This window comes from Molothrus aeneus, chromosome 3 (genome assembly GCF_037042795.1).
Source record: "Molothrus aeneus isolate 106 chromosome 3, BPBGC_Maene_1.0, whole genome shotgun sequence".
Classification (NCBI taxonomy): domain Eukaryota; kingdom Metazoa; phylum Chordata; class Aves; order Passeriformes; family Icteridae; genus Molothrus; species Molothrus aeneus.
This window is the reverse complement of record NC_089648.1, coordinates 5,415,761-5,443,054: the sequence shown is the minus strand read 5'-3', so window position 1 is coordinate 5,443,054 and position 27,294 is coordinate 5,415,761. Positions and strand designations below refer to the sequence as shown.

The following is a 27,294-nucleotide window of genomic DNA, read 5'->3' as shown; positions in this document are numbered from 1 at the left end:
TCTTTTATTGAAACAAAATAAAAACCACCGAGGCTCATATTTCGACAGACTCCCTCTGACTTCATCAAAACTGCTATTTCTTTTTCAAAGCTTTTTGCTTTTGCCCCCCTGGTTGAATCCTGCCCTGACTGGCAGCTCTGTGCCCATCACCTGCTGCAGGATACCAGGCAGGCTGAGGCTGGCCCAAACCTCACCTGGGATCCCAGAAGATGTTTCCCAGCCCCACAGCCATGGGGGGACATTGTTCTGCTGCTCTGGACGTGCCAGGATGGTCTTGGATCAATGACAGCCACCCCCAAGGTGCCCTCACTGGGCAAACCCACCCCTGGAGGCAGAACCAGCAGCAGTGCCAGTGCCAAACCTGCATCACATTCCCTCCAAGGGAATGGATTCACAATTTCCAGGAGTCAGTGGCAGGTGGATCTACTTCAAGCCAAGTCAAGGCATAAGAGCTCTCCCAGGCCTCTGTGTTCAAGGGCTGCTGGTGGTTTCAGGGTGTTCAACTACCAAAGCTTGCACGAATTTAGGAATTTTCCATCTCCTACTCGCAGACTCAGACAAGCCAAGAGGCCAATGGAGTCAGTGTGCCTGCATCAGCTCAAGCTCAATGAAGGGATACTCAATTTATTGCATTAATAAATGATTTACAGTTATTTGTTGAGGGAAAATGTCTGCCCAAAGCACACAGGGCACTTATCACTGCCCCTGGCATAACAAGAAACAGTAAGATCTCTGAAGTAAAACACGTAAAACATGTAGCTAGAATTTACCACAGAATGCTGTAATAATAGCAGCAATGTTATTTGAATTATGGCAGAACAAACTGTAAATGATTCCAAAAGTAATCTTCAGTGTGTAGAAAAGTAGAGCTACAAGCACTTTTGCTGTTATAAACAAAAAAGCCCCTTTGTTACTCTACTGAGCTTGAGACTCAGCATTCACATCTGCATCAGGCTCAAGAAACCACAAACTTCACACAAAACATGGACTTGGGGAAGCTTTCCTACATCTGAAAAATTCTGAGCATAAAACATTTCATCCAGTGAACTTGTTAGATCAGTGGAATGAATTTTATGACACCACCATCACAACAGATGTGACTGTTCTTAACTAAAGAAGAAAAATTATAGAGAGTGGGAGGAAATTGATCTATGTATCACAAAACCACCAATCTGCTTTTACTTCATTAGTGATTAAAAAACCACAGTGTCAGAGGAATCAGTATCTGATGCTGCAAGAAAGAAAAAACACTTTATTATTAAAAAAAAAAAAACCCCAAAGTTTCACAAACAGATATGTATATAACCAATATATAACCAACAATACTGTTATTGGTGCCAAAAATGGACACAAATACAGTGCACCTCCTGGCAGGTCTGTGACACACAGGGCTCAGGGCTGCCCTCAAACCTGAGGTTTCGAGCTGCTCCCTCAAAAGGGAACAGGGACACAAGGAACTACAGCAACCTGTTCTGCAAATGCACTGCAAAGAGAGAAATAGAGACAGAGCCATGCCTCGGCAGAAAAAAAAATTGTGTGTCACATAATTTTGAGCTTTTAGCTGAAACAGGGAAAAACAACAGTACTGCTGCCATATCACTTCACAAATATCTATCTGGGAAAAGACAAGGCCAAAGCATCTTACAGAGTTAGAGCCGAGCATTTTGCAGGATTAATTGCAACAGTTAACCCTTGGCATTCCTCCCTGCTGGCTAACATTTCTTCTTTGAGTAACATGCTGTTTGAAGTTACTGTGTGGCCAAGCTGTGCAGCTTATGTGTAAAATTAGAACTTCCATAAATTACTACCAAGCCAAGTCAGTTTCCAGAGGATTTGTGGGAAAAGCTTTGCTGCCCAATACACACACTAGGTGTCACTCCAAAACAGCAGCACAATCCTCAGTAAACCTCCAGGAAAGGCAAAGGCAGCAATTCCCTCATAAATATTTTTATTGATTTTTAAGCTGTTGACCCTCAGCCTGGGGACTCAGGATTTGTTAATCCTAAGTAACTACCCATTTAGCTAATTAGCAGAATATGCAACATCCCCCTGGCTCCTGCTGACATCACACTAAATATGGAAAGCTTAACAATCAATTAGTTCTGTTTCCTATGGCTTAGAGTATGAATGTTTCATCACTTGGCATTTCTGACTCCCAGTCCTGTGCTGAGGCTCTCGGGCTGTTCTCACCCAGGGTTAGCTATCCATGGACTGCACACTCAACCCAGCAGATCCCCACCATGAAGGGAATCACTCTGAATCCCACAGAAACACTGAAAGGATCTCCTCTCCCCCAGGGTGACCAGGCTGTTGCACAGCTCTCCTCCACTGGGACCCCAAGCAGCCCCTGCTTCAGACACAACCATCCATTTTTTCTCCTTCAGACAGCAAGTCCTCCCACTGCTTTTAAGGAGTATTAAGGGGTGGTGACTGGCCACCCCTTTCCAAGCCCTGGGAATGCCCAGTTATTCCTTCCACCCAGATGAGCAAGCATTGGCTATTTCCTATTCAATGTCATTCCTTATTCAAGGCCCCAGCGTATTAACGAGCTTCCATTAACCTGCACAGCAACACCTTCTCTGCTGGGCTGGGCACTGAGGGGGAAGAGGAGGAGGAGGAGGAGGAGGAAGAGTTTCTCCTGCCCCAAACAGCCCTGGCAAATTTGTGAGCTTGTGTTCTTTGCCACTGCCTCGGGCACAACCCCAGAGCAGACCCGTGCTAATGTCCCAAGGAGCAGAAAGCACAGCTTGGATCTCAGGGTGAAAATCCGGTCTCACAGAGGGGGAAATGAGGGAGAGGAGGAAAAGGAGGCAGCAAAGTGAGAATTCAAGATCACAAAAGCCCAGGATTCCATGTCATCATTCTCATGGCCATTTTTCCCACAACAGGCACATTAGGCTAAACAGCATCATTCTTCTTGTCACTATAAATTCCATTTCAACCACAAACTACTCATTAATGCAAAACCATGAAGACACATACTTCTGAGGGTCTGGGGGGTGTTTTAGAGGGAGGGAGAGGAGTTGAGAACAATTAACCTTTAGCTTCAATTTCTAGAGTCCCACTGAAAGTTTGAAGGGCTTTTTCCTACCAAACAAACCCCAACATATAAACAAAAATGACATTTCTGTGATGTAATACTCAGGTTAAAAGTTAGTAGCTGGAGTAACAGAGAAAGAAATAAAGAAAAGAGAAAGAAATCAGTAGATTATGTGTGTTTAACCTTAAGAGAGAAATCTGGCCAATTATTTACCTAATTAACTGCCAGAGCTTTTTGACTAGAGACAGGCAGAGCTTAAGCTGAGAATTTCAGCGTGCATTTTAAGAATATTTTTATGTGTCAGGCTTTCATCTGGTCCAGTGATATTTTCTCACATCCAAATACATTTAGGTAATAACCGCAGTCAAAGAGGTACCTTAGAAAATGATCTATCCCAGACTATTCTCGCTTAAATTAAAGCAATCCTAATTTGATTATGCAAAAGTTAACTAGGTAACATTTCTTCCCCAGACACTGCCAATGCTCTGGTGGCCAGTGCTGGGCAGGAGGGAAGGATACGGAAATGAAAGATGTTATACTGAACAAAAAAAAAAAACAAATTAGCAAATCAGCATTTCACACACTCAGATCAAACCGATGTGCAGTAGCTGACAACTCCTGTCCTTTTATTTCCCTTGAGCTGCAAGACCCAACACTGCAATCACAACAGATGCCTCCAGGCGAGGGGAGCAGAGCCCAGCCTCCTGCTGGGACACATGCAAAACAAACAGAGAGCAGGGGGAAAGTGCTGCTCCTCTGAAGTGGCCTTCCATGAAACACAGGAGCAAACTCTTGTTTCATTGAAACAGAAGAGAAACAGCAGAAAGCAGACTTCCTGAAAGCCTTAGCATAACAGAACCAAATACTGATTGCAGTAGTGCTCCCGAATTCCATCAAAATCCCTGGCTTGATTTCAGAGCATCAGCTCCCAGATGCTCAGGACAGAGGTGTTCTTGCTGGATTTCCAGGGCATTTTGACAACATCTCTTAATTCAGGTGACTGACACCTGGTTTCACCCCTCACTGCAAAGCTCTAAGCAGCCACAGAATGACAGTGAGATTCAAAACACAAATTAGTTTTCATGGTATGGAAAACTTACTTCAAAAAGAAAGAGGATGGAGTCCAGCTCCTCCCTTTGTGATTTATTCCCTGCAAGACACAAAACAACATTGCTTGCCAGAAACATACAATAAAGGACAGCAGAATTAGGCTGTTGCTGCTCAGCTAAAGTCAAAGATGCCACTCAATTTATTTCTAATCTTAAATAAAGATCCCAAGTGCGAGCTGTGCCCAGGCTGCAGTGCCCCTCTCTGCTCTGGCCGTGTCTCAGCTGAGCAGAGGGAGCTGCAGGAGCCTGGAGCAAGCTGAGAGGACGGGCATGTAAATGCTGAAACGAACCCAGAAATGTGATCAGCTGCTGCTCTCATTGCAGAGTGATTTTCCATGCTCATCTCTCCTGCTACCATAAAATTAAAGTGATTAATACTCACACTGTACTGCAGGAAATTATTAGTGTAAATACAGAAAAATGAGGACTAGGCAGCCATTGGACAGGCTTTAATGGAATGCCTTGGAGCACAGTTATGGAACACTGACCAACAGCAGCTGGAAAAACTCTAAAACTCACCTTTTTGTTTCAAGCTGTTCTCCAGTGTTATGAAGTTTTCATAGAATATAAAATAAATTTGAGAATAATTGTTGTCAAAAAACTGTTTCAGGTCACTTCCATCCACAATATCTGAAAAGAGGAACAAAGCAATTACACAAGAGCAGAAAGACCAGAATTTCAGGGATTCTGCAAATTTAGCTTTAGAGAATGAAACAAATGCAATACAAAACCATTTTAGGGAGTTCACTGAGTATTTTGTACTAAACTGTTGGTCCATCCTTGCAAAGAATTTCACTGAATTTATGAAGTCTGCAGTAGGGCTTTGGTTCATTTGCTTTCCACTAAAAAATAAATTGAAGAAAAAAAAAGAAAAAAAAAGAATGAAAAAAAAGAAAAAAAAAAAGAAAAAAAGAAGAAAAATAAAAAAGAAAAAAGAAAAAAGGGAAAAAAGGAAAAAAAGAAGAAAGAAAAAAAAGATGGGTTGAGTCTTAGCTGTGTAACCAAATGGCCTCTATAGCATCAAAACAAACAGGTACTGCTGGAGAAAAACACCAGCAAAACTTTTTGGATGCAATTTCAGCTCTTGCATTCATCTGGCTAGCAGATCAAACCAGAAAACAGCATATTCTCAATTCATTTCTTAGAATAATGGCAACTGGAGCATGTAGCACTTTCCTAAGTGTTAACTTGGGTCTGAAATTTGAAATAAGTTTATTTTCTACAAATAAAAAAGTCCACTGTTTTCTAAGCCTGACACTTGCCAAACACACATGAGTTTCCTCCCTTTAGTCTTTACTGCAACTGATTTGGTAAAGGAAAGTTGGGTCATTTCCCCCAGAAGAGGGTGAAGGGCCAAAATTAATATCAATATTAATATCCTCATTGAAGCCTCACCTTGCAAGAAACCCATTTGTCACCCAAAATAAAGCTGATTCCAGCAAGAGGGCTCAATAATATCCCACAAGTACAGAAGAAAGAATACCTTTAGTCCTGGACAACCTGATTTTTATTTAAATCAGTACCTTTCCAGCAGTAAAGCTCTGCTTGGCTGCTTGTACTATGGAAACAATTAGAGCAGGGAAACTCTTTAACGTGATATTTGTTTCCTGCAAACTACTGGTCTGAATTTGCAAGCTAAGTGCAATTATTCCTCTCCATGAATGCATCCTGTTAAACACAACTCCAGGGGAAAACAAGGCTTTCATTTACAGGGATTTCATATGAGGGAATGAGGTCATTAAATTCTAAACAAAAAGGAAACTTTCCCTCTAAATTGCGACGGGAAGAGAAAGGAACTGCCTCACCAAGAAAGCAAATCCTCCTTTTTTCTAAATGTGGCATCTCGGTGGTGACTCAGGGGTGAGTGTGATTTGAGCGGCATCCCTACAGCCAGGGCCCTTTCTCACAGATGTGTCTAACTCGCAGCAGGGCCCATTCCTGCTTCTTACATGGAAAACGGGGGGAAAGTTTCCCGTGCCATTTATCACTTGAGATAATAACGAGATAAAACCCTGACTTTGGAGAAATGCACTGCCTGAAGGAGTATTCAGAAGCACCCGAGGAAATGAGGCAGCAAGCTTGGGGCTGAACTGCAGGAATTTGGGTTTATTTTTGTATTTACTCCCAGAGTAAGTTCATGGAACTATCTCCCAGGTTACTACAGCTGCACGCGGGCATGCAGCACTCACCCCTCAGGCAAGCACCAGCAGCCACCCCAAACCCAAATAATTTCCCCCTTTCCCACACAGGACAAGCTCACAAGTCTAGCTAACACCTGACAGTAGCTGCTGCAGCAACACTCAGGAAACACTGAGACACTCAGCAGGGTCACACCCTATTTCTTCTCTATAAATAGGATGTGTTGGCACACTGATAACTGTCAGTCACACTGACTCGCCTTACTAATAAATTTAAAATTTAGGGTAACACTCAGGTGCCACTTAAGAGCCTGAGTCTATTGCCAAACTCTCATTGCTCTTCCTCATACTAAAAAAAACCCAGAGGGGACACCAAGCATGTCCTTAGCACATGGACTTGCCTTTTATTTTCCTCTTAACTGGCAAATGTTATCACAGGCACCTGTTAGAAATCATCCCTTAATTCCATGAACTTCCAAAGTCACTTCATGCTATTTCCTCAAAGCTCTCTTAATCCTCAAGTACTTGAAAAATTAAAGGAGATGAAGAGGATTTTGCAGCCACACCCTGGTTAATGATAAACCTTTATGACCAACCTCACCCCAGAAATAATGCACAATTCTTACTTATCTTCAAAAAAAGTATGTCAGCGTGAAACAGCCCGTTACCAAAACACCCCTCCAACTGGAACAACTTCCAAAATGATGTTGACACCTCCAATTTCACACCAGCTCTGCAGAACAATCCCAGCCCTGAATGCAGCAGGAAGTCTGCACACATCCCCTTTTGACTGTCAGTAAATGAAAGTTTCTACCCAGCCAGCATTGGTCCTGCAGCTGTGCAGAATACTACAAGAGGTCAAGCAGTGCCAGAACCAAAACCCCACTAACTCTCCTTTGTTATCCCATCTCTGATCAAGGCACTTCCATGGAAAGCATGGGCTTTCCTAATGGGTACGTTTTAAAGGCAACAATTAACAAGGATTGCACTTGGTAACCTTGCAAATTTCACATTTAGTCTTAACTCTGTGCATCTCCCACGTGTTTGCTCAACAGAGAAAGGACTGAAAGCACTGGACAAAGCAGCATCCCACATCTCTTAGCAGCAGCACTTCTGATTCCTGTGCCAAAGGAGAAAACACTATTGAAAGAGAAGTTTCAATATAAAAAGGATATTTTTACCCAAGAAGAGCCGCAGAAAAAATTCTTAAGGCGCATTGATCCGTTTTTGTCCTACGAAAGTCCCACAGAAACCACTCTGGGAAAGAGCAGAGGCTTCATTTATGGCCAGGCAGTGGGGAAGAGCCAACTCTGCACATCCCCACTACTCTTTGTCAGGCCATTATTTTTTAAGTCTATCCTAAAAAAAAAAAAAAAAAAAAAAAAAAAAAAAAAAAGGCCACACTACTAAAAGGCACTTCCACAAGCTGCATTTAGAACTTTACTAACTTAACAGAAGCTCTGGCTGTGAGAACATCTCCATAGCAATAAAGAAATACGGGAAATTTTCTGGTCATTTCTCAAACACAACCAAACACCCAATTTTAAGTCCTGTTGTTGATCTGGGTAGCATTTTGCCCTGCCACGTGGACAGAGCACCCCACAGAGCTGGAACTGGGTCCTAAAGGCCACAGGAGGCATGAGAGATGTCATAACCAACACCAACTTAAGCGGAATCTTTTCTTTCACTTTGGGCACTGGACAAACTTACAGAGGTGCCACTAAGGGACCTGAAGCAATCCAAAGCTCACATGAGCCCTTATTTATGGAAACACACATTCCTTTTGCTCATCCCTCCCCTATGATCATCTTCCCTCTGATCTGTATCCTCCTGCAGATCAGTGGGATCACAGAGGAGTAACTGACATTTTGTTTACAATTAAATTCCTGTGATTTAAACTAACAAAGGAAGGGGAGTTGGCATCTCCCAAGGAAACAGGAGAGAAGGAACAGCTATCTGGGGGATGTGTGGCACTGTGGCCCAAGGGAAGCAGTTGGAGAGACAGACACATACATTCCTACTGCTGGCCAGGGCAAGGAGAGACACATCTGGGGAGAAGGAAAAAAAAAATCTAACTACTTTTGAGCCTTTATGGCAAAAGCTTTACATGCTGGAGATTTTTTTTAACAACTCCCACGCGTGGAGTTTTTTTTCTGTGGTGAACAGAAGACACCCAGGCGAGGGTATCTCTCAAGAGAGCATCTTCCAGAAGCCACTCCTGTGCTACCTCAAATGTTTACACCGGAGTTGCCAAGAGCAGACACATCAGGAGCACACCCAGAGCTGCTCGGACAGTGCCTGCACTGACCAGCTGGACACACCACAGCCCCTGCCAGCCCCACAACAGCCTTCACCTGAAACCAGCACCCGCAAACAACTTTAATCGAGAAGTCCAGGCCAGATCTACCCCACGCTCTGTCCCCCAGCGGCTGCTCCCAGCCAGCTCCTTAAGGAGCTCCCAAGGAACATCGGTGGCACATCGGCGACGATCGCCCGCACCTGGAACAAACCAGCAGGGTACAGCACTAACCGGGCACAGCCTCTTCCCCTCAGGACACCCTGCTCCTGCCGCGTGTGAGCAGCCAACAGAGGCCACACAAACCCTCCCGAACCGCGGCTCACAGCTGAAACTCATCGGCGGCTTTTCCACCTGCAGCAGGATCGCAGCTGAAACTCATCGGCGGCTTTGCCACCTGCAGCAGGATCGCAGCTGAAACTCATCGGCGGCTTTTCCACCATGACCAGGGTGGAAGCCGTCACCCGCAAGGCGCCCTTGGACAGCCTTGCCCCAAGCATGGAGTCACCACAAAACGCCACAGCGCGACTTCTCTCAGAGTTCAAACATCCAGCAAAGCGCCCTGAGCTGATGATATTGACAAGAGCGGAGCTTCTGCGAGCGCGTCTCCGAAACTGACCAGGTCTGCGCGTTTCCCTGCGATTCCACACCCAGCCCAAGGCGAGCCCCGGGACAGCGGCACACGCGACTTTCCCCGGGCACCCCAAACTTTCTCCGGCAGCGCCTCACGGAGGGCGCGCACCGGGGCCGCCTCTGCGGCGGGGAGAGCCCGGGGCTGCCTGGGGAGGCTCCCTGCCCGCAGCACGGAGAGCGGCTCCCCGGGCTCGCTGCTGTCTCCCGGACGCGGCAGCGGAGGGCGAGCAGCGCTCGCAGACCCGCCCGTGGCCGCGGCTCTGCCCGGGCACCCCCCGAGGGGCTGAGGGCCCCGGGGGCCGGCTCCCCCCGCGCCCACCGCCCGCTCACCCAGCAGAGCGCGGAGGTGCTTCAGGCGGGTCAGCACGTCCCGCTTGGGGTCCAGCGCCTTCTGCGTGGATTTCCTGACGTCGGCGTGGCTCTTCCTGGAGAACATGCCGGCGGCACGGCGGGCAGGGATGGAGGCGCAGCGCCGGGCGCGCTCCCCGCGCCGCCGCTCCCGCCCCCCGCCCTGCGCGGGGCGCGCCGGGAGCTGCCGCCCGCCCCGCTCCTGACGTCACCGCGGCGTGGCGCTGACGTCACCGGGGCGGCCGGCGGGAGCCCGCGCACCGGGAACCCCCGGGAGGAGCCCCGGGAACCACCGGGAGGAACCCCCGGGCACGGCGCGGCCCCAGGGACCGCCGCGATGCGCAGCGGAGCATCCCGGGAGAGCCGCGGGAATGCCCCGGGCAGGGCAGCTGGGATGGAGCTGGCTCCTAGGTAGGCTCTGGATTTGCCATGGAACCGCTGAACCACAGGTTTGGGTGGGAAGGAGCTTAAAGCCCTTCCAGTGCCATGGGCAGGACTGCATCCACTATGCCAGGGTGCTCCAAGCCCTGTCCAGCCTGGCCTTGGACACTTCCAGGGATCCAGGGGCATCCTGTGCCACCCCATCCTTACGGGGAAAAAATTCTCCCCCATATCCAGTGTGGATCTCCATTGGAAAACATTCAGGTTTTGAATAGTCACTTGCACTTGTAAGTATATATATATATAAGTATATAAATAATATGTCTTTACACATATTCTGTGTAAAGACATATTATTAATTTCTGTATTCATTTCTTCCCTGTCTTTACACCCAGGGAAGGTAAAAGAGCAGGCTTATAGTTAAGCAACAAAAGCACAATCCATCCCAGAAGCAGAAGCCAGCGGATGTTCCCAGTAAAATTCCTGGGCGAAAAAGTAAACTCTAGTAAGTTTCAAAGCAGGCTGTGGTCCTAAAAAAGAAAACAAGGGGTTTCAGGGAAGTGACTTGCATATTTGCTTCTTATTTTTAACAAAATGGCTCAAAAATCAATTTACACATAACATATAAGTTGTTTTTTCAGCCATGAATTGGTATAGAAATAAAAGATCACAGGAATTACTATTGTTAGAAGCAGAAATCTCACTTCCTCTGAGCCCTCTCAGCGATCATTTCTGCTGCAGAGGCCTGAGGTCACTGAAACAACAGGTCATCAAGCCCTAAACACATCCCACTGGGGACAGGGCAGTCCCAGCTCCTCCTGTGCATGCAGGAGCAGGGAAAGGCTCTGCTTGGAAGTTGCAGTGGACAAATAAATACATAAATGAAGAAGGAGGGGCCTGCAGGCAGTGCTCCTGCATGCCCTGCTTTTGAGCATGGCACAGCTGTCCCCCTCTGCAGCACAGCTGGGTTCTGGCAGGGGCAGAGCAAGGGCTGGCTGTGCCACCAAACCCTGTGGTAAGAAGTGAGGAATCACTTGTTGGAGTCAGGAAGGTGGGTAGTGATGATGCACAGCGTTGAAAATGAAAAAAACTGATTAATCCCTTTTCTTACACAGAAAGCTGAGTGCTTGGAGTCAGAATTCACTGCTGTCACATCGTCCCTTGCCTTGGAGCTGGGCTCAGGCTTACAGCGATTCCTGTAGCACACCCTTCCCATCCCAGGTAATTCCTATTGCACACCCTTCCCATCACACCATGACACACCATCTCCTTCTGGAGCAGTTCTCATTCTCCAGCAATTGTCTCAAATTTTGGGTCATGTGGCCTGATTTCAGCATCAGCATCTTCCTGAGGAGAGTGAATTGGGCTGTTCTGGCTCTCCCCTTCCATTGGCACAAATCAATTTCTGCAGTTGGCAGAAGGAAGCACGTTGCTGAAGTCTTGGCTTGTTCTTGTTTATTTTTTTTTTCCTTCCCTTTTATTTTAATTGATTTACAAAACTAACAGCTTCCAGTTTGTTTCTTCTGTCAGTTTCTGGTTGTTCCAAGTTTTTTTCATGTTCTGCTTTGTTAAGAAAGGAGCCACTGCAGATTCAGGAATTGTGGTGCCACAGCTGCTCTGATGTCTGATAACTTGTGTGATAAGCAAGGCATCGTTGTGGTGCTTAGCACCAAACTGCATAGCTTTAGGCACTCAGTGGTTTGAGGTGTGCTGGAAATTCTGCTTGTGAAAAGCTCCAGGGAGCAGAGATGCCATGCCTGGAATGACAGTGCTCTGGGACAATCCTTGCTCTCCCTTTGAGCTCAACCACATCAAATACAACTTTTCAAATTATTCACTTAGGAGCTAGCTAAGGACAGCACAATCCAGAGAATGCCAGTAAAACTGCAGCAGTGACTTCAGCCTGTGCAGGAGAACCACTTGTGAAGCCCTGTGACTTGTGTTTTCTGACAATGCAGCATTTGCAATTTCCCAGAAAGTCAGATGATGCGTTTCCGAAAGCCGGTGCTTAAGGTAGAATAATTTCCCGAAAGAGATTTGGTCATCCAGCTTTCAGGATCTGAGGTAAAATCTATAAAAAGCAGTCACTTCAGGCAGCAGAGTAGGGATCACTTGTGGCAGGGCTGAGCTGTTACAGGCCCCAGCACCGTGTGGTGTCCTGAGGGAGGTGACAGTGCCAGCACAGGCATGGCAGCACTGGGCAGGAGTTCAGTATTCCTTGGGAAAATCCTCCTCCTGCCTCCTGGCTGCCTGGCTGGGCTCACAGGAGGGCAGACCAGCACCCATCAGTCTGGGGGAGAGTTCTGGGCTCTCACAGCTCAGCCAAGACTCCCTGACCAAAGGGAAGGGCTGACCTTGCAGAGGCTGTCCCTGCAGTGCCCGCCCCGCCAGGCTGCTGGCACTGCCCTGCCAGGCTGCTGGCACTGCCCTCGGGGCTGCTCCTGCTGGAGTTTCTATTTCAGGCATTGCCTTGAGCAGTACAGGTGAGGGGCAGCACGTTTCCAGTCCAAAATAGAGTGGCCTGAATTATTAACATGAGTTTGCACTGCAGGCCAGCACGCTCTCCCTGAACTGCATGGCTCATGCCCTTCCTTCCTCCCCCCCCATGCTGGAAGCAGCCTGGTGCTGCAGAGTTTGTGGAGTTTGTGGAAATGTGACACCGGCTGCCACCTGAATTTTGCTGGACCTGACGAACAGGCAGGGTTTCTTTTCCCGTGGAGCCTGAAATTTTAATGGCAGAGATTAAATTACGGAACTTCTCCGCTTGCTTGTGTCAATATAACACTTTATACTGAGCCCAGGGGAAAAGCAAACTCAGGAGACAACCTACAGGTGAGGTAATGGTTTCCTTAGCATGGAATGCCAGTACTGACTTCCTGTCCTTTGAACCAAATGCTTCAGATTGCGTTTCAAAAGTTGGTTTTGTGTCCTCTTGCATATCCTTGGTCCAGCACATCCATTAAGGTGCCTGAGCTGCTTATCCCTGCATTGGAATCAGCTCCCTGGATGCTTCCTGGCTCAGGTGCAGGTCTTGGCAGAGCTTTGGTGCTGTGCCAGCGTGCTGCATAATGAAATGAGGTTCTGCCCTCTCTGCCCTGGTATGACTAAGCCTGTGGAAAAGACTTTTCCAGTGGGCTCCAGGTTTGAGGGGTTATTTTCCTAGCAGTGTTCCTGTAGGGCATGCAGGCGTGGACCCCTGCTCCTGCAAAGCTCTGCTTCAGGCTCAAACCACACAGAAAGTGATGATTTTCTGCTGAATGCCTGATTTCCTCTAAGTCTGGATCCTGTGATCTGATTTCCATGGATCAATCTCTGCAAAGGTTTGGAGTTTATGGAGGCAAAGGTGTCTCATGCATTTAACCCTCACTGGGGGTCTCCTCCAGCCCTTCTCATTTGGCACCCAAAGGAGTTCTCACTGTCTCTTGGCCTGTGGAGGTTGATTTAGGAAAATCCTGTGGAAAATTTCCATATTTTCATGTGAGGCAGTCAGATGTCATTCTTGTAGTAAAAATGATAGACAGAAGAAATCCACTGTCAAAAATCCCTGTCAGATTTCCTTCTGCCAGAATCTCCAACTGTGTAGAGGGGGAAAGGGAAGGATTTATGTCTACTGATGGAAAAAAAATCCAAAATAGAAAGAACAGGGATTGCATGTCCCCTGATACCTTCCTAAAGGAAACAGTCTGGAGGAAGTGAAAATTTCATGGAGTAAAAATATCAACCCACCAAGGAGAGCTCAGAGTGCCTTTGCCAAAGGTTGAACTGCACGAAGAAGTTTTGCGTGGCATGTTGTGCAAGCCCATAACCTATTGCTCCAAGACAGATCTTTCCATGAGGAAATGTTTCAGCTCAACTTGAGGGCTGGGCTAAGAGGTGGCTTATGTGGTAAAAACAGGAAAATCATCCCTGTGCCTCCCTGCTCCTTGTGGTGTGGAGCAGAGATAAAGCGCTGCTTGTCTCGAGCGCATTAAATCCCAGATCAGTGTTGTTTACTTCACCCCTCTCCAAGAGGAAAGGTCGCTTGTGATCTCGCTGGAGCTGCAGCAGCAATTTCCTCCTGGCAGCGTTCACCTCTGGCCGGGTGAGGCAGAGCCCGGTCCCCTCCTTTGGGGACGCTGTTAACCCTGTCCCTGCCGGCCCTGTCCGCAGGGCTGGCTCTGAGCACACGGGCACAGAGCGTGGGGTCTGAAACAGCTGAGGGCAGGCTTGCAGAAACACTTCTGGTCCCAGCAAATGGTGCTCAGAGGGGGAAATAAGGGTCACTTGTTCCTGCAAGTTACAGAGGAAGGGTCCTGGCACCTGCAGGAAGAGTCTTTGTTTTCCTCTTGTCCCCTCCTCAGCTTCCTTGGGTTTATATTGCTGTGTATTTAACCTAAAGTCTATTTTTTCTTTGACTGAACGTTATGTTCATACTTTCGTTTTTCCCTCATCTCGCATTGGGTCTTTATCAGTCAGAGGAAAAATTAATGAGGGAGGAAGCAGCTGACTGGCATCACCCTTAAGGTGGGCTTTGTTAGCACCCAGAATGACCACTCTGACTAGCATCACCCTTAAGCTGGGCTTTGTTAGCACCCAGAATGACCACTCTGACTGGGATCACCCTTAAGCTGGGCTTAGTTAGCACCCAGAATCACCACTGTGATTGTCTTAGGCCTGAGTGCAGTTTATTCTGACAAACCAGGCTGTGTGGTATCTTCAGTTCTCCTTCTGAAGAGAAGATCTCAAATGCTTTTTTGTACATGAGAAGGAGAACAAAAAAAAAATCATTCAAAATGAAGCAGTAACACACAAAGCAACCACTGGCCACTGATGTTCCACACATTCTTCCTTCTTTTCTTCCTTTACAAATGAACAACTGCAGAAAGCAGTGCAGTAATTACAGCCTGCAGAAACAGCTCGGGTTTTCCTCCATGGACAAGCATGACAAAAACTAACAAAAATATTTTTTTACTGACACAGCTGGTGTTCAGATGAAATTATGTGGTTGGCTTTGAAACAGTATTAAAAGAGAAATTTTAATTAACCTGTACCACTGAGTCAGAAGATAATATCTGATGCATCTAACAGGCCTACAGACAAAATATGATAAAATAATTATTTGCAATTAGATATATGCATTACAGACAATGTTGTAATTAAAATGTACTTAATGTCACAGGAGGTCCCTTATTATCAAAATAATTTGTAGGACGACTGTGGAAACAATGTGATGATTATCCATCCCCCTGGCAAAAAACAATCAGAATTTGCCAAGAGCCCAAAACATCTCTGGGTTTGGAGCAGACACCAGCACGGTCCAGCAGCACAAGTCCTTTCCCCCAGTGCTGAGTTCTGCTTGTCTCCAGGGTGGGCACAGGGCACCCATTTCTTGCTGTGCCTGTGTTCCTCAGTGCCCTGCCAGATGTCCCTGTGCTGCCACACAGCTCCAGGAGTGGATGCAGTGCAGGCTGGATGAGGGAGAGATGCCCCCAGGTGCTGCACTGTTCTTCTGTGGGGAAAGTTTATGCCTATATTCCATTATTTGCTCATTAGCTGCACAAAAAAAGGAGAGATCAAATTTACTGGGACTGGTGATTTTCCTGCTGTGGCTCTTCCAAAGCGCTTGGGCTACGAAAAGACTCAAACCCAAGGAAAAATTAGATTTATAATTGCTTGATATTTTGCATTTACATCTTTGGAGGAATGAGAGTGAGGGTCTGACAAGCCCCAAATCTGGGGGGGGAGGTTGCTCAGGCAGCTTCTGAGAGCCCACCACCTTCAGAGCCACCTCTGCCTGGTCCTTGGAGCTGCCAGGGGACAGTGCCAGTGCCAGCTGCCTGCTCCAGGCCCTGACCTCATCAGGGCTAATGAAAGCTTTGGCAGAGCTCTCCCCCTGATTAACATTTCCCTGTCAGAGCTGCTGCTGCACTGCAGTCAGGGGCTGCTTGGCTGTTTCTCAGGCTTTTTCTCATGGCCACAGTTTGGATTCGTGCCCCCACACTTGGAAAGTTCCTCTGGACATCGATGGAGGCTTTGTCTGAGCACAGAATGAAGAGCAGACCTCATCACAGGGTGCACCTTATCCTAGGGACACATCCTTCTGCACCTTATCCTAGGGACACATCCTTCTGGGAAGGATGAGGGGCAGCCAACAGTGGTGTTAGTGCTTATTTATGGAAATAGATATTTCTTCAAATCTTAAATAGTAAGGAAAATTGCTGCAAAGTGTATTAAAGTGGAAGAATGGCTCAAGGAGAAAACACACCCCCCCTCCTCCCCAGTATATCATCAGCTGTGTCTTTATCTTCCTTACGCTTCTCCACTTCCCTGTTTTCAAGAGAACAAAGGGAATGTGCCAAAGCTGCTTTGGGATTTCAATGAAAAATAATGAGAATTCATTGCTAATTAGGGCTCCGACTGAAAAAAACCTGATCTTTGCTGGGACACTGTTAATGAACTTGTAAATTGAAGCTGCAGACTTGCATCCCTGTAAACATTCCCTGGGTGGATTCTGTCTGTGTGTGTGCAGGGGCAGTGAGCAAAGGTGCTCAGAACTGTCCATGGCACTTTGGAAGTGGCAAGATTTCGTGTAAGGAGCTCCTGAAGGCTTATATGGTGATGGCATTTGTCTCACAAAGTGTTTGTCTTTGTAAAAGAGAAGAATGGGAATTCATTATGTATTTTTGATCAGCCTTAATCTAATTAGAAACGCCTTTATTTATTTGTGTCGTGCACTGCTGGGAGTGGTGGACAGCCACAAGTGCTTGGGGTACTCAGGTGTCACTGCAAACAGCCATGTGGTGGGCATCTGCCCCTTTATCCACTCCCAGGGCATTTCAACCAGGATTATTTATTTTATTTTATTTTATTTTATTTTATTTTATTTTATTTTATTTTATTTTATTTTATTTTATTTTATTTTATTTTATTTTATTTTATTTTATTTTATTTTATTTTTATTTTATTTTACTGCTGAGAGTTCAATAAAAATGTAAATGTGCTAGGGGGAAAGCCCTGTTCCTTTTGCCCAGCTGCTGACTGGGGTAAAGGCAAGCAGAGCCAAAGCTGGTGTGCTGGAAATGCAGCAGCCACGGCAGCAAAGCCCCCTTGCCTGACCCTCCCTTCCTCTTCCTCCTTCTTGGCTTTCTGGCATTTGCAGGAGGTACATCCCCATGGTTTTTTGTGCTAGCCCTGTTTTCCCCTCTCCCGGGAGAACAGTGTGAAGCCATTGGAGGACAATTAGCAGGAGAGTGTAGGACACTCTTGAAACCTGATCAGAGGTTGGAGATGGCAAGAAGCAGATAAAATTCATGTTGATTGTACACATTTTCCAATGAAACGGGAGCCCACATAGTGGGTGGTGCCAGCAGGTGCCTCTGGGGATCAGCTCAGGTAGGGACACCCAGAGCAGGGAGCTCAGGACCATCCATGCCTGGTTGGCTTTTGGAATATGTCCAAGGATGGAGCCTGCACAGCCTCTGCAGATAACCTGGGCCACCAGAAAAAGGGGGATTTGTATGCTTGAATGGAATTTTCTGTGTTGCAGTTTGTGTGTTTTCCTCTTTGAAGGAGGTTTGAAGAAAAGGTGCAGAGCATTAGGGATGAAGTGCAACACGAATATGAGGGGCACAGGAGGGAAGTGAAACAGTTCATCCTTGTTCTGTATTAATTTTTTCTGTTTCATCCAAATGCATAGATTTTATTTCAGAAAGCATGTCACAGCTGATGAGATCCATAATGGAGCCATTCAAGGCCATCTCTGAACATGCACTTTTCCCACATATAACAATGTACCTGAAATTTTGAAAGATGGAATACTCATTTGCCAATTTAAAAAGAAAATGGAGAGAACAAGAGAGAGAGGGGCTTGTGGAGTTCTGAGTTCTGAGGAAAAGGATGGAAAAACACATGTACATTTAGAATGATGTTGACATTTCTGAAATCAGAGATATGGTGTTTTATCTAAATTACACCAAAGCCCTCCAAGATAATGTGCCATGTAATAGCTGCAGTTCTAGGCACTATTTCATTTTCAATTTTCTGTACAAAAAGCATGATTCTTATCCACAGTTCCAGTTCAGTGTTTGACAAATTATTCTCATGCACTGCCCAGCTGCTAGGGGAAGCTGTATTTGAGGGGAAGAGGCTGCAGCTCCCCCCTGCTTTGCCCTGGCTTTGCCAGCATTCCTGCTTACCTGGAGAGGAGGCAGAGGGGCAAAACCCAGGGCTGGGCTTGGTGTGCTCTGAAGGGCCCTAAGGCACAAAGGAGCAGTAGAGAAGCCTGTGGTGCTGGGAGCAGGTCCTCAGGAGCCTGTGGAGGAGCTGCTTTGGTGTAAAAATCAGGTAAGACCTGGTACAAGCAGGTCCTGCCACGTGCCCGTGTACCCCGGTGCTGCTGGCTGCGAGCGCTCGTGCATGCCGCGTGCTGGGCTCACGTTACAGAGGTGTTTCCTTCTTCTTGGCAGGTGGAAAGGTTTAAATCCCTTTGGCACCTGCTTGGCATCACCAGTGATGCCACTGGCAAGGCCTCGTCTTTTCCTGGGAGTGACCCACCATGAGCTGTGGAGAGCAGGATACAGGTGGAGCTCATGGGTATCTGCAGGATGCGGGAGGTCCCTGCAGGACTGCTCTGACTCAGGGGCTCTGTGCTGGGGTGTGAGAGGTAAAATACCCCCCTGCCTTCAGGAGCTCCCTCCTTTCTTGTGGGTATCCACAAAAACCAGCATGTGCTGGAGCAGGGCACCCTGGGAGGAGAAATGTGATGGTCTGACCCCCTCCAAGTCCTTTGGCCCAAAGCTCTTGTTCCAGCCCAAAGCTCTTGTTTCCAGCACTACTTGGCCAATATTCTGGAAAAGTTTAGCAGTGTGGGAAAGTTATTTCCCTTCTGCAGGTGTGCCAGTGGTGCTGAGTGGGGGAACCTGGAGCCTGAGTCAAGAATTCTGTTTAGTTCCCACACAGAGAGCAAGGTACCCCGATGGAGCTGGCAAGGGACTGCAGGTAAGTTTGGTGACAGATGCTTATCTGAAAGGAGGAATTCCCACTCCCATCCCTGGCTGTGATGGAATGGAGAGCCTGCTCCCTCTGCAGGGAACTCCAGCTGCATGGATTTGTCCTCAGTGTAGAGGCAAGAAAACTCCTTTCTCCTGAGAAGTCTCCTGTGAGATACCAATGGATGAAATCCAAAAAGATGTTATTTTTGGCACACATACTGACAAGTGAGTGATCCTCAGCAAGCTGTGGGTGCAGTCCCAGGGATGGAGGTAGAAGCTGGGATCTGCAGAGTGGAAGCAGGAGGCTGCAGAGTTCCTTGTCATTAGCAGGGGAAGGAGGGTTTTCATGACAACCAGAAAGCATCAAAATATAAATTAAACTCTGCTAGGAAATGAAATTCAGGGGGCAGAAATAGTTTCCTTGGCAGGCCAAGAATAATTCTGGCAGCACTCAGACTTGTTGCTAAGTGAGGGGGCAGAGAAGGGGAAGGGTAACAGTGGCTGTGATTATGGTTGCTGCCTTAACAAATATATGCATTAAAGGTAGCAAGAGCCTGCTTTTAAACCATGCAGGATTTCTGTGTTTGGAAACAGAGTAGGGAAACCAAGGGTCAGAAGAGCCTTGGTATGCATCTCAAAGTGGTCAAAATAAACGTGTCTGTTTCAGCTGCTCACTGGGAATGAATATGTAGAAATATCTAAAATTGTGCTAGGGTTCCTGAATAAGGTTTAACTGAGTGCCTGTGCCTTGGCAATGGCAGCACAGCATCAGGAGGGGCAACTGCTGTGAGGAACAGCTCATTGCAGACAAGTGCAAGGGAAATGGCTTTCATTAATTCCTGCCTTTACATCGGGCCCTGATCCAGGTCCCCTGGGATGGAGGCAGAGCTTCCCCTGGACTGCAGCAGGTGTGGGATTGAGCCCTGCAAAGAGCCCACTGGAGGAGACAAAATAACATGGAAACTGCAGTATTTTGGCCCTAGGTGTAAATGGTTTATGGTGTTTATTTGTCTTTGTCACATGTTAAGAGCCAGGGCTGGAAAAGCATGGCACGTGTGTCAAGTAGGTCCAGAAAATGCAGTGGCCACAGCTCATGCCAGCTTGCCCCAAGTCTGGTTTTGTGCATTTTGGGCTGGTGCAAGAGAGCCACGTCACTGTCCACAGCCAGGGCATAGCAGAGATGCTTCTGCAGTGGAAGTTGCTGACTAAATGGAGGGAGCTGCTATTTTGGGGCAGATATCCCTTTCAGGGCAGAGATCCCTAGGAAAGGATGTTAAAGGTGTAGATCCTTCTGAGCCTGCTTGGCTCACGGGCTTGGGTGCAAACTTGGAGTAAAAATACAACTGGTTTACTTGGGGAAGCTTCTCTGTCCCAGTGTGTGTTGTGATCTTTCCTACACATCCCCCTAATTTTAGGGGTAGGTTGTGCTCAAACATTCACAAAAGTAAAAAAGGCAGGAGGAGAATCTCTGGGCAAAAATGAACCTGAGATTTGAGTTTGTCAGGTCCTACCCCTGCACATGGTCTGAGGTCTCGTTGTGAACATTTTGGCTTTGATGTGCAGCAAAGAGCTTTGTGTTTAGGGCAGCGAGCTCACAGCTGGACAGGGGTATGTTCATATTCAGATTTATCTCTTAAAGAAACAGACTGGGGCAAAGCCAAGCTCATGTGTCACAGAGCTCTGGAGAACTCTTCTTTGGAGGGTTTGTGCCAGTCTTAGGACCAGTGATGGATTTGTTCCCATCCTCAGGAAAAGGAAAGGCATAATGGGATGGCGAAATGATTAACCCACAGAGAGAACTTGCAAAATTAGATCTCTCCTGGGTCATTAGGCTGGACACTTGTGCAGCCAGAAAAGCTACAAAAATTGCAGTGTAAAAGATGATGCTCTTTAACTACCTGCTATAGCTGGTACCACTGTAGTACACTGTAATTTGATTTACTATTGATTTTCTGTCCTGCAGTTGTTGGCAGCAACCATACAGACCCCTTGGTTTAATGCTTATTTGCATGTTTAATTACTCTATAATAGTGCAATAATTACCATGTAGCTACAGAGGAATTACATGCTTGTCTGTACTCTGTAAACCAGTGTCAACCTCCTCTGCAAACAAATAATTATGCAGCTAACATACCTGTTTAACTTCCCCAGGAATTAGCAGAGGAACAGGAGAAATGCGGAAGATGCAGTTGCTGGGGGGGTTTAATTAATTATTTATAATTTTTCTATCTAAAATTCTTTACTTGCCTCATTCTATCTCCTACCATAATGTCAGACAGTACAAACTGGAACTGGGGAAAACATTGCTGTGGAATTAAAGCTCTCGAGGCTGAGCTCTATAAGCATAACCAGTGATATTCCAGAGCCTGGTCATTCTGCATCTGCAGGTTGTGGTGGAACAAATGGAAGTATTTCTCAACAACTTCTGGCTCCTGCAGCCTCTTCTGGAAGTCGGAGGAAAGCCACGAGGTGGCAATGTGCACCAGGAAATAAAGCTGGCCCTTCCCAGGAATCAGTCACTCAGCCCTGAAATGCGGCTGGATGGACACTTGGCCTCCCACAGGAGCTGTGGCAGGATTTCGAGCACATTTTCCATGTGAAAAATGTGTCTTTCTTTTCCCAGGACTCATAAAAAAAGCTGTAGGGATGAACATCTCCTCCTCCTGCATTGTTTCATGCTGGTGGATATACTCAGTAAGTTTGTGTTTGTTTCAGGCTCGGATGCTCCCTGTGGATTGTTTGGAAAACATCTCGCCTCGTGTTTCCCCTTTCCTCCCTGGGGATCTGTTTTGGTTTCTGTGCATCCAGCATTGCTGGTGCTCATGGCAGGAGCTCTCCAGCTTCTGACCCAGCCACCCCTCTCCTCCACTTTCCCTGGCCTGTGGTGGGGAATGTTTGCAGAGCATGTTGAAGGAAGGAGTGCATTTCTGGGGTACAGCAGGACCTACTAGTGTGTTGTCCAAGCAGTAGTGGACTGGTGATGGGGACAAAATGGTTTTATCCAGTGTAAATCAAGTGGCAGATCCAGTGTAAATCAAGATCTTGATGATCCCCAGGGATGCTGGGAAACAGCATCCTGCAAGATCTCCAAAAGGGTGCCGAGTTTATTTCCTGTTGTGTTGCTTTGGAGATGGGCTAAATTTAAGGGAATTCTGGGTTCTCCCAGGACTGGCGTGTCCCCAGCTGTGCCTGCTGCAACACCCAGTACTGGGGAGGGATCTGTGAGGTGCTGGGGTCCTGGGGGGACCCTGGAGGGTGACAGGGCCAGTCAGAGCAGCTCTCCTCTCTGTGGCCACTGTCCTGGCACAGGGTCTGCTGGCCACCAGCCACAGCCTGAGGAACACCCCGCACAAAGCTGCTGCTCTCAGGTCCTCCAAAGCCCACCTACCTCATAATCAGTCTCATTTCTCTGAGGGAAGGAGGATACTTGGCTCCCTGCTTTTCTTTATGAAGTCAACTCATTTATTTGCTCTTCACAAGGGCTCTTTACAGCCCCTTCAGGACCACTGGTGTGTGGCTGTGGGGTGGGAGGCTGCTCTGGGGCTGCATGCTGTGCCAGGGCAGCTCTCCAGCAGCAGGGATGGATATCTGCAGTGCAACACTGCAAATCCCCATCCAGGGGAGGCAGCAGCAAAATTGGGAGTGACTGTTACCCCATGTTCTCCTTGGCAGCCCAGCCTGAGCCATTCAGACACACTGCTGCAGTGCAAGGGCAGTGTTAATCTTCCAGCAGAGCAAATGCTGTGAGTTATTGCCTGGGCACTGTTGATTCCCTCCTGAACATCTCCCAAATCTGCCCAGGAGAAGCCCTGGCCGTTCTGCCTGTGGGCACCAGATGGCATCATGGTGGAGCGCTGGGAGCTGGCAGCCAGCACAGGCAGGAGGAAGCTCAGCTTTGAGTTTTTCTGGGCATGGTTCCAGGCAATAATATCTTTTCCTACCAGTTGTGAAGGATCTGAACTTTGCTTCACACCAGAAGCTTAAAAAAGCAACTGTTTAAAAACTTGAATCCCTTCCCCAGCTTGCAGGGTGCTTGAGGCATCCGAGGCCTCACAGGCCATGTCCCCTCACACGCCGTGTCCCCACAGCCAGCCCCTGAGCACAGCAGTGCCCTGGACCTGCAGGGCTTGCTGTGGGGCTCTGGCTTTCCCAGATGGGCTCGGAGTGGGGGTCAGTGCCCGTGTCACTGTCACTGGCAGCACGGGGCTCTCAGGACATCCCAGCACGTCTTGGCCAGGAGGAGAGCAGCACTGAGCGCAGTCTGTGCAGAGTTTGGGCAGTGCTGCTCACATCTCCCACACCCAGCTCTGCCACCTTCTGCCCCTCTGGCCACTCTCTTGTGTTTTTCAAAATTTTTTCATTTTGCTGTTTGAACGTTTTCACGTGTAGTTGTGAGGCTTTGAAATGCAAGGCGGTGTGTCCCAAAAAGTATTTAGGTGTGAGGGTTGGTTTTTTTTTTTTTCCTGTGGAACAAGTCATCCCTTTAATTTTGGCTCTCTAAAGAGTGCAAAGCTAGGATTTTCCCTGTGTGGCTCCTCAGAGAGACAAGCAGAAGCTGCACGCTGCCAGTGCATCCCCAAGCTTCCAGCCCCTTGATTTGAAACAATTGGTTTTTCTGTGGGTTGATAAGGGCTCTGTTCAGCACAGGGACAAACAGCAAGGCTGATGTTCTCTCCCACCAGCTTTGTCCCAAGACAGGAAAGCGAGCTTCACCAGCCCAGATGATTCCCAAAGGAATCACAGAGCTGGGTGGGGAAGTCAGAGGCGCTTCCCTGAAGAATAGAGCCCGCAGTGTCTGCGCCCCAACACTGCTGCTGTTCTGTCCGTCTGTCTGTAGCTCTTTGTTGTGTCAACATCTGTAGCTGTGAGTAAATAGTGGCAGGGCAGAGTGCAGCTTGTGCGGCCGCAGCGCCGGCTGGGCCAGTGTCTGTCCCTGTGCCACCTCTGTCCTGAGCAGGGCACGCAGGGCACAGGGCTCCAAAACCCTCAGCCAGGATGGATGGTGGTGCTCTGTGCTCCCCTGACTGGCTCCTCAGCCTGGGTGATCCACAGCAGCCTCTGGGGAGAGGTGTCAGAATTCAGGACATCCCTCTGGCTGGAACCCCTGCCAGGGGGCTCAAAGACCTTGGCACAGTGCCCAAGACACCTGTCACTTTGTTTATGACCCATGGAAAAAATTGGCAACCTTATATGAGGATCTGCAAGCCACGAAAGTCTAAGTAGAATAATAGTTAGTTTGTCACAGGGTGAAAAATAGATTTTTTGGGGTTTTTAGAATGGGGGTTCGGGAGGCAAGATGGAGGAATCTGGGTGTGTCCAGCCTTTCTCCTTCTTCTTCTTGGCCTCCATCTTCTGTTGTGATGTTGGCACTTTTGGATTGGTTTAAGATAGAAACTCACGGTCTAACATAGGTGATAGGTATTGGAAAGTTATGGTAAATAATGTACACGTAGCTTTTAGTATAAAGAGATAACACTGCCCCGGGGGCAGCCAGAGTGCCTCTGCCTCTCCTGCTGAACAGACCTCGGCAGGCCAGAGAAAGAATTTTATAGATAGGAAACAATAAACAACATTGAGACCGAGAACTGAAGAGTTCTGACTCCTTCTTTGACCGCCAGGCTGGAAAAAGAGACTTTCTGACCTATCTCAGGGTCACTCTGACCAGCAGAAGTCCCGAGAGAGAGGCTGCTTCACTGGGGCTGAGCACCTGAGCCTGTGAGCACAGCAGGAACCAAGTGCTCCTCTGGTCAATCTATGGAAAACATTCCTGTTTTCTCTTGTCAACCACCACCAGAAATCTTTTAGGCTGTGCTGTTTTATAAAAAATTTAAGTATTTATAAATGTAGAAGTGCTCAGAACTATTAGGAGAACTCATTTTATCAGGGGTAGCTTTAAAACCCTGCTCTCCCTGCCCAGTGGCACCGCCTGCTCTCGGGCAGTTCCAGGCAGAGTGGCTGCAGGGATGGAGTTGGAGCAGAGGGTCTCAGTGGATTGTGTGGAACCAGGAGGGCAGAGGGGCAGGGCTGGGAAGGGGTGCTGCTGTGATTACAGCATCCAGGGATGCAGAGCAGGAGACTGACAGCCAGGGGCTCTGTGGCTCAGCAGCTCCCAGGGACCGGCTAAATGTCACCGGCCGTAGGAGGGACACAGTCTGGGCAGCCGCCTTCCTTCCTTCCCCGGGAGCAGCCTGGCAGTGCTGGAATCACCCCGTGGCATTTCCCTGCTCAGGGACCTGCTAATGAGCAGGTGATCGTCTGTGTCAGTGAAACCTCAGGGCTGTTTCCAAAGGAAAAATAAGGTCACAGCTGCTTGCCAAGGAAGTATGGTCGCGAGCTGTTAGTTGGGCTGCAAGAGTAAACTTTGGAAGTTGTGCTTTGTCTTTCTTTTCCACTGGCTGCTGTTGTATCTGAAATCACAATGCTGTTTTCCCTGGAGCTGTGTCTGGCAGCCCTGGGCTCTTGCATGCAGGAGGTGTTTTCCCTGGGCCCTGCAGTGTCCAAGCTGTTTGGTTTTCCAGGCTCAGCATCCCTCCTGTGGGAGTTCCTGTTCCAGGTGGGTTTGCAACATTCCAGTCCCACTCTGTAGGAGAGGGGTGGGAGGCTGCTGACCCCATAGTGCTGAGGAACACCTTGGGAAAAGGGCAGGCAGGATCCTGGGCACCTGCCTAGGGTGATGAAATGTCCAGGCTGAGGGCTGGAGCTTGGCTGAAACATGCCCAGGTCAAGTTTTGCCTAGATCTGTGATCAAATGTGCCCATGAGCTGCCTTTGAGCAGAGCCACAGTGCCAGGGGCTGGGAGGCTGCTCGGGGAGCAGCTTGTTCCAGACACCACAGGGAATGCAGGCTGGATCAGCTGTGCCCCCATGGACCCTCGTGCCACCTGTCCTGCCTGGCCAGATGAGGAGCCCCAGGGTCCCTCTGTGCTGCTGTGGTGCACAGCTGGAGGAGTGGGCTTGGGTAAACACGCTCATGTTGCGCTGTTTACACAGCACTCAGTTATTTTGGATAGCTAATTAGTGTTTTCTCTGTTTTGCTGGTTCTGCATTGATCTGATACACAGTGCAAAAGACTGTGCACGTGGGATAGGGTGTCCTTCACTTTGTCAGGAGCCTTCACCTGTCTTTGTTCTGTCGCGTTCAGAAATGCTGCGCCAGGCCCACCAACCATCTCTTGGTTGCAGCTGATTTTTTTCCTCCTTTGTAGGCTTGGCAGTAGATTTTGCTTCCATTGAGCATAAGGGGAAGACTTAAAAGCACAGAGGACTGTAAGGAATCTCATTTCACTGGAAGGTTGGGTTCCTAATTGCCCTTTGTGCCATTAAAAAAAAAAATCTCCCCATATGTGTTTTGTTTTGTTTGTGGGCTTTTCCCTCCCCACGCGGGCAAAAATCGATTGATCAATGTTTGTTACAAAGTTACGAACAAACGTCTCGGGGCTCTTTGCTGCATTGATGTCAGGCTCAGTGTGTTCTCCTCGCTAACAAAATTAGTTGCAAAGTCAGCAGGAGGTTGGGAGAACAGAGCGTGGGGTTTGTTTGCATAGCACACAGTCTGGCTGCCGCTTAAATAACAAACCCTGCCTCGCCGCGCGCACATCTGACCAGGGGCTGGCTTTTGGTTTTGTTTTAGGAATTGTTGTTTGAATAAAAGGTCATTTACTGCCTCACTGGGGGGAAAACAAGAGCGTAAATATACAGTGGTGTGCTGCACACTGCGGGTTTTCAGTGGGGCCACAAAGGAGACGGTGTGCGGGAGCTGTAAACAGGGCACACCACGGGTGTGGGGCAGGGGATGGTGTGACCTGGCAGGGGGACACCTCCACGGGGCCCAGGGACACAGAGAGGGGCTCTGGGAGGGGTCACATCTCCCTGGACCCAGTGACACAGAGATGGGGTGTGTGCAGTGCTCACACCTTCACCCAAGGTCACTGAGATGGGGTGTGAGGGTGCTCACACCTTCACCCAAGGTCACGGAGATGGGGTGTGAGGGTGCTCACACCTTCATTTAGGATCAGAGAGATGGGTGTGTGAGGGGTCACACCTTCATTTAGGATCACAGAGATGGGTGTGAGGGGTCACACCCTCACCCATGGCCACAGAGATGGGTTGTGGGGTGTTCACGCCTTCACCCATGGTCATGGAGATGGGTGTGAGGGGCTCACACTCTCACCCATGGTCACAGAGATGGGGTGTGAGGGGTCACACCTTCACCCATGGTCACAGAATTGGGTGTGAGGGGCTCACACCTTCACCCATTGTCACTTTCAGTGTTTTCATATTGTTTCTAATGTATAGAAACAAACATCTAAATGTTTACATGTTATTTCTAGTGTGTGGAAACAAACGTGCAGGGAAGCTGTCACAAAATGCTCTTATCACTTC

General features: G+C 48.1%; 1 protein-coding gene and 1 long non-coding RNA gene across 3 annotated transcripts in view; one reads left to right on the top strand and one right to left on the bottom strand.

The window, feature by feature from the left end:
* Positions 1-9,652, bottom strand: part of RALGAPA2 (Ral GTPase activating protein catalytic subunit alpha 2) — a 93,958-nt gene extending 84,306 nt beyond the window's left edge. Inside the window, exons 1-3 of the mRNA XM_066546111.1 lie at positions 9,547-9,652; positions 4,669-4,779; positions 4,141-4,190 (exon numbers count right to left, since the gene is read on the bottom strand). Of these exons, the coding sequence (XP_066402208.1) occupies positions 4,141-4,190; positions 4,669-4,779; positions 9,547-9,652 (267 nt within the window). The remainder of the gene's footprint in view (positions 1-4,140; positions 4,191-4,668; positions 4,780-9,546) is intronic.
* A 260-nt stretch (positions 9,653-9,912) lies between these two features.
* LOC136554255 (uncharacterized) overlaps positions 9,913-27,294 on the top strand; it is a 66,413-nt gene continuing 49,031 nt past the window's right edge. Inside the window, exons 1-2 of one of the 2 annotated variants that reach the window (XR_010783305.1) lie at positions 9,913-9,975; positions 11,061-11,166. This is a non-coding gene — a long non-coding RNA (uncharacterized lncRNA). The remainder of the gene's footprint in view (positions 9,976-11,060; positions 11,167-27,294) is intronic. The other variant, XR_010783304.1, reaches the window with a different exon arrangement.